Source organism: Euprymna scolopes, chromosome 2 (assembly GCF_053919585.1).
Source record: "Euprymna scolopes isolate OS-2025 chromosome 2, ASM5391958v1, whole genome shotgun sequence".
Lineage (NCBI taxonomy): Eukaryota > Metazoa > Mollusca > Cephalopoda > Sepiida > Sepiolidae > Euprymna > Euprymna scolopes.
In genome coordinates, this window is record NC_136483.1 from 32,546,668 (window position 1) to 32,552,810 (window position 6,143).

Sequence of the window (6,143 nt, forward strand, 5' to 3'; positions counted from 1 at the left end):
TATATATATATATATATATATATATATATATACTAAGTTATGAAGGCATATGGCAATTAAGCTACACAGAATAATCTGCGCTTCATTCCTGTTAGGCTAAAATGCATTATATATATAATTTACTTTTCATTAACACAGTCTACGACTAGAGCTTCTAATTGAACACCAAATGAAATCTTATATATGTTCTTAAAAAGACTACAGGAATAAACGTTTAAGGATAAAATTAATTTCCCAAGCAGAACAGTAAGCAACTTCATGCTTTCTTACGAAGATAATAATCAAAATTTATTATATTAAACCTCATGTCTAGAATTTATATTCCAATTTTGATCAAAATACATTAGATGAGTTTGATTCTAGAAAATGTCTCAAATTTAACATTTAATTTAAATAAAGAAAAAATTAACTTTTATGTAATCTTGCTTAACTCGTGGCAATTAACGATGAATCAAATTTTATGCTAAAATTTTAAAATAGTTTAATTTATTGTGCCCATATAATGAATCGCTCTAAAACTATTTCAAATTAAAAATTGAAATAAAACTATTTCGATAAAAATTGAAATAAAAACTATTTCGCATAAAATACAGAAATAAAAAATTATTTCGAATATAAAACTGAAATAAAACTATTTCAAATAAAAAACTGGAATAACAACTATTTCAAATAAAAACTTAAATAAATACTGTTTCGAATGAAAATCGAAATAAAAACTATTTCGAATAAAATATTGAAATAAATACTATTTAGAATAATAAGACTGAAATAAAAACTATTTCGAATAAAAAGCGAAACAAAACTATTTCGAATGAAACACTGAAATAAAAAATATTTTGAATAAAAACTGATATAAAAAGAATTTCGAATAAAAAAAATAAAATAAAAATCTTGAATAAAAAAATGAAATTTCGGAAAATTTATTAATTGATGTCTAATAACGCTTGTAAAAATGTTACACAATCATACGTATCTGTCTTCTATACATTTGATCCTTTTACATAAATTAAACTAAATATAACCTACATTTATTGATTATTATATTGTACCGTATATATAGTAGTGTTTTCAAAAGTAAATGAAAAGTATGAGTTGGAGGGTGGGTCATCAGCTAGAATCTAAATAAAAACATGTAACCGGTTGAAAACCAAATTTATTCCGTAGATCCGAATCTCCCGTATATAAAGTTTCAAGTCTGTAGACCAAAAAATTACACAGTAGTTTGGTAGAGATCCTACCTCACAGACAAACAAGGTCACTTATACACACACACACACACACACACATATATATATATATATATGTATACATATATATTTAGATAGATAAATATACTTATACATATACATATACACACATATATACGTACATATATATATAAATATACACATACATATGTGCATGTGTGTATACTCTATATATCTCTGTGCGTGTCTGTGTGTGTGTGTGTGTGTACTAGATTACATGTTAGCCTGAGTCGCGAAGCACATGAGTTAGTGCGTATGACAAAAAAAGACAATAAAAAGTTGCAAGTTTTTGATGAAGCATCTTTTCGAGAAATATAAAACATCTCGTAATAATTAAAAAATATTTTTTATTTTATATCTAAACAAAGTAATAGTTTTTCTAGTATAAAATTTATATAGATTTCCACATACGTGGAATACAAAAAGCAAAAAAAAAAAAATTAAAACAAGGTTTGTATATAAAAAGTTTATATTATAGAGAGCAAATATTATTACATGATTTAAAAAGTATACATACGTTATGTTTTGCCATACGCATACGCATAGAATATGCTTAGAAGTGTGTTTTAGAAATATACAAATTCAGTTGTGATTGATCGCGTGTAAGCCTGCCTGGCTGTTGGGTCACTGGACAAATAGTTTTTTACGTCATTATGATATATATATATATATATATATATATATATATATATATATATATATATATATATATATATATATATATACATTTTAAAATCATATTTCATATAAATTATTATATATAAGTGATATTAAAGTGTCTCACGGCTTTTTCACTGCAATGTTTATTTCAAGTGGTTTAATGCAACACATCAAATCTCATTAGAACAGAATCCAGAAACAAACAACTATATATATATATATATATATATATATATATATATATATATATATATATATATATATATATATATAAACTATGTTCCAAAAACCTCAAACAACCAGGACAGGAGATAAATAATACCTGTTTTTTTGTATACTTTTGTATACTGTAATCCTCATCGGCTCGTGTGTGTTCTCATATCTCTCTCCGCAGCCAAAAATATATAGAAATCCTCACACACACAAAAGAAATGAAATAAGTTTCATTCCTTTTTTTTAGGAACTGTGATCTTTTTTGTTTATTTTATACAGCAGCAACATGCGATGCACGCATCAGTTTTGTCAACATTGTACGTTATTTTTTATCAGTATTATTGTATAATATTATTTTTAGTTTGGAAGACCATGATTTGATATTAATAAATGTTTGTCATATGCTTAAAAATCACTTCATCCGAGATTATATTACTTATATATCACTGTTCGGCATTTGGATTTTGTCCTGTACAATATATTAGGGTTGATTAAATCTCCTATTGTTAATTGTTATTAATTGTGTATTTTTTTTCAATTTTGTCAAACTTTTTGCTCGTATAGGTGAAATTTAATACAGAATAGCGTCGTCAGGAAATTGTTGATAAGCTGACGAAGGTCGGACGAATGATTTGTGTTTGTTTTCTACAGCAATACTATGGGCAAAGGCTTTCTCATTTTGGAACGGCCGCCCTCTATCCATCGTTGAAAATCGGTAATGTTCCGGTCCGACTGGCACCTCCGATGTATATCCAATAAAATCGCTATCATCAGACATTTTGTTTTTACTCTTCTTCTTCTTGGACTTCTTCTCCTTCTTCTGCGATACCTTGGACTGACCTCTGTTCACCATCGGCGGCGGCAGAGATCTGGGTCGCATTTGGATCGGTTGTGGAATGTAGTAATTTGGATAGATGTAGGGGCTATATGGGTAAACCATTGGCTGCATCACACCTATTGGTATTGGACGCTTCTTCTGTAGTTCGTGTTGTTCTCGGCGGCTAAGGCGAGATTTATGGATATCCTGTTCGGTAAATTCATCGTAGTCTCGTGGCGGGGAATTTGGCCTGGAAGAGCCACTCGAAGAACTGGCGTCGTTTCCGTTTGCGGCCTCCTTCTCGCCATTTACTTTTACAGAGTTTGAAGAGGGTTGTTTAGCCTTGATGGTGTCTCCACTTTCAGAAGATTGGCATGACGAAGGGGAGCGATCTTTAGATGATTGAACAACACGATAGGCGAACGGCGGGTAACTCGGTATCCGAGGTTGGACGTACATGTAAGGATCCCTTGGCATGCCATTTCGCACAATTATTGGCTGCGAAGATGGCGAAAGGAACCTTTTGGGAGGTGGCAACGTGTTAACTAGAATGGGTCCACCTTTTTTCATGCTGACAGGAGCCACATGACGAACGTATTGTGGGTGTGCAGGGACCATTTGGTACGGGACTGCTATGTTCGGTGGTGCTGGTGCAGCTGCTTTGAATGATGGTCGGTCCAAAGTCTTAGATACATTGGCATCTTTTTCAACTATGTAACTTTTTATCTGATCCGCATTTTCACTGTAGAAATAACCGTGGGACGGGGGTACATCGAAAAATTCCTGGGGTACTTCGGTTTTTATTGATCTCTGATCAGCGGGGATCAGGTGTATATCTGATGCAGTTACTGGTCGGGAGTTAATCGTATCGTTTCGTGAATTGGCGTAAAAAGAGTTGACACCCGTGATGCCTAATCCACCCCGGTATGCTCGGTCGGCCATTTTCGATGCTTGGACCAGGTTCTTGGCATGACTATCACCGTGGCATAAAAAGGCGTGGCACTCGAGAACCTTCCTGCCTTTCATCCTTCGGGTTATAGCTGCAAAGATCGGGGGCTTGTCCGCGTTCATGCCTCCGGCCGCGGGTGAATTTAAAGAAACGAAGTGAAGCACTTTGGCACCCTTTCTGTTCATAACGTGTATACCGCGAACGGCAGCACAGAAAGTCAACGTCGATATTGGGAAAGAGGCGAAAGTTTTCGTTCCCTCGGGGTTAGTCATTTTGATTTCTGTCGGTAAGACCGATATCACAACATCCATACCGTTGATGGTCTTATCCTCGTTCATACAGAATCGCTCCCTAAGAGGTTGCTGGATAGCTTCGAGCCCCTTTGGTTGTTCAAGGGGTACCGCACTGCCGATGTAAAACACACGGCATTGAAATAGAGCTCCATTTTCGCTATCAACCACCATGTTGAATAAGTTATGTCAAACTTTAGTAGTGATTCGAAATATACCAATAAACACAATGCAGAATGTTTCGCTTTTCTTTGTAACGAACTTCACTTGTTTAGTATTTAAAAGATTGCCTCTTTTTGATCCGAAATTAACAACTAAATGTTTGTTTCCATAAAAAAATATATAGTGGTTTTCTTTTAAACTCTAAAATAATTTATAATAAGGTTGTGGTTTAGCAATATGTAACAACATCTAATAATAATGGTATAGGAGTCGTAATACACAACTGGTGTAGATGTGTTTTTCTTTTAGCGAACTTCGCTTGTTAGGGATTTATATAGAGTTTTGTATTTAAACAATCCAATATGTTTTCATTAAAAATAAAGCGCATATGTGTTGCTGTTATTGTTGTTGTTGCTGTTTTTTTTTTTGTTGTTTTTTGTTTGTTCTGTTTTGTAAGTATAGAAATTGTGAAGTTGTTTTGTCATTTGAAATTTTAATAATATTTGTAAATATATCGTTGTGGGTGAATGTTACGTTTTTTATGCAGAATAAGTAAAAAATATTATTATTATTATTATTATTATTATTATTATTATTATTATTATTATTATTATTATTATTTATGTCACTTTTTTCGTTTCTTTTTCTTTTATGTTTTCCATGTACTGTGCTGTATTTAAGGTGCGTTGTTTAACATTCCCGTCTTCTTGTTCGGTCAGGCTCAGCGGCAGTTGTGATACGACAAGCAGCGACGCACGTGTAATAGCTCCTTTGGTCAAACTAAGTCGGAACGTCGCAGCAAAGACGTGTGTAATAATCCAACATGGCTTGACATCCTTCTTTCCGTCGGAAGAGAATAAACTGTGTAAGAAAGAAGAAAATCCCCTAAAATCAGAACTTCATCGCCCTCAAGCACGGCGGGCGAGCTGAGAAAAAGTTGAACCGACACTGACTGTTTCATGAATGCCTATATGAAGATTATTACCTATCCAAGTCTCCTCCCTCTTCATACTCCTCCTTCTCCTCCTCCTTATATATTACTACTACCACGTCTACCAAGCTAGCCGACTGGCTAATAACTTGACAACTTGGTTTACCTGTTTCGTTCGTCGTTCTTCTTCTTCTTCTTCTTCTTCTTCTTCTTCTTCTTCTTCTCTCTCTCTCTCTCTCTCTCTTTCTCTCTTTCTAAGTTCTTTTCATCCCATGTTGAACTTCCTTCTTTCAAGGTGAGTACGGGCTGGGGATAGGGAGTGAATCCATAGTCGTGAATCTCCTCCCGCTTCCCCTTCCCTTATTGTAAGAGGCACACAATGAAAGCAATAGGCGTTTCATGCTTTTCAACAAGATGCAGATGACGAAAGGAAAAGAAAGCCGATTTTTTTAAGTGTCCTCAACACTGGGATTTTATCTTGTTTGATTATTTATCTGCTTCGTTGGTTAAACGCCTTCCTGCTTGTATATTTCCTTGTTAGTTTATTCGCTTGCTTGATTAGCGTTTTTGTTTTTAGTTTATTTATTGGTTCAGTGTTTAATTGGATGCATACTACTTTATTCGATGACTTACTCGATTTGATGTTTAATGACCTTTTTGTCATGTTTTTTATTTGTTTCCTAGTTCGTTGTTTGATCACCGACTAACTTGCTTGTTTGTTTACTGAGTGGCGGGTAGATTATTGACTCGTTGTTTAAGTAGTTTCTTGTTTGTTTAGTTGTATATTTAGCTTGTTTTATTTGCTTATTAGTGTATTGGTCGATTGCTTATGGTTTTATTTGCTTATTAGTGTATTGGTCGCTTGCTTATGGTT

General features: G+C 33.6%; 1 protein-coding gene across 1 annotated transcript; it reads right to left on the reverse strand.

Moving 5' to 3' along the window:
* Positions 1 to 2,398: 2,398 nt before the first annotated feature.
* LOC145290594 (uncharacterized) lies at positions 2,399 to 5,445 on the reverse strand. Its single transcript, XM_080136497.1, has one exon. It carries the CDS (start codon positions 4,348 to 4,350, stop codon positions 2,692 to 2,694), a length of 1,659 nt encoding a protein of 552 aa, XP_079992623.1. The 5' UTR covers positions 4,351 to 5,445; the 3' UTR covers positions 2,399 to 2,691.
* Positions 5,446 to 6,143: the final 698 nt, after the last annotated feature.

What these genes read in the sequence shown, in the direction of transcription:
- LOC145290594 (XM_080136497.1), bottom strand. Translation starts at nt 4,350, where the DNA reads ATGGTGGTTGATAGCGAAAATGGAGCTCTATTTCAATGCCGTGTGTTT.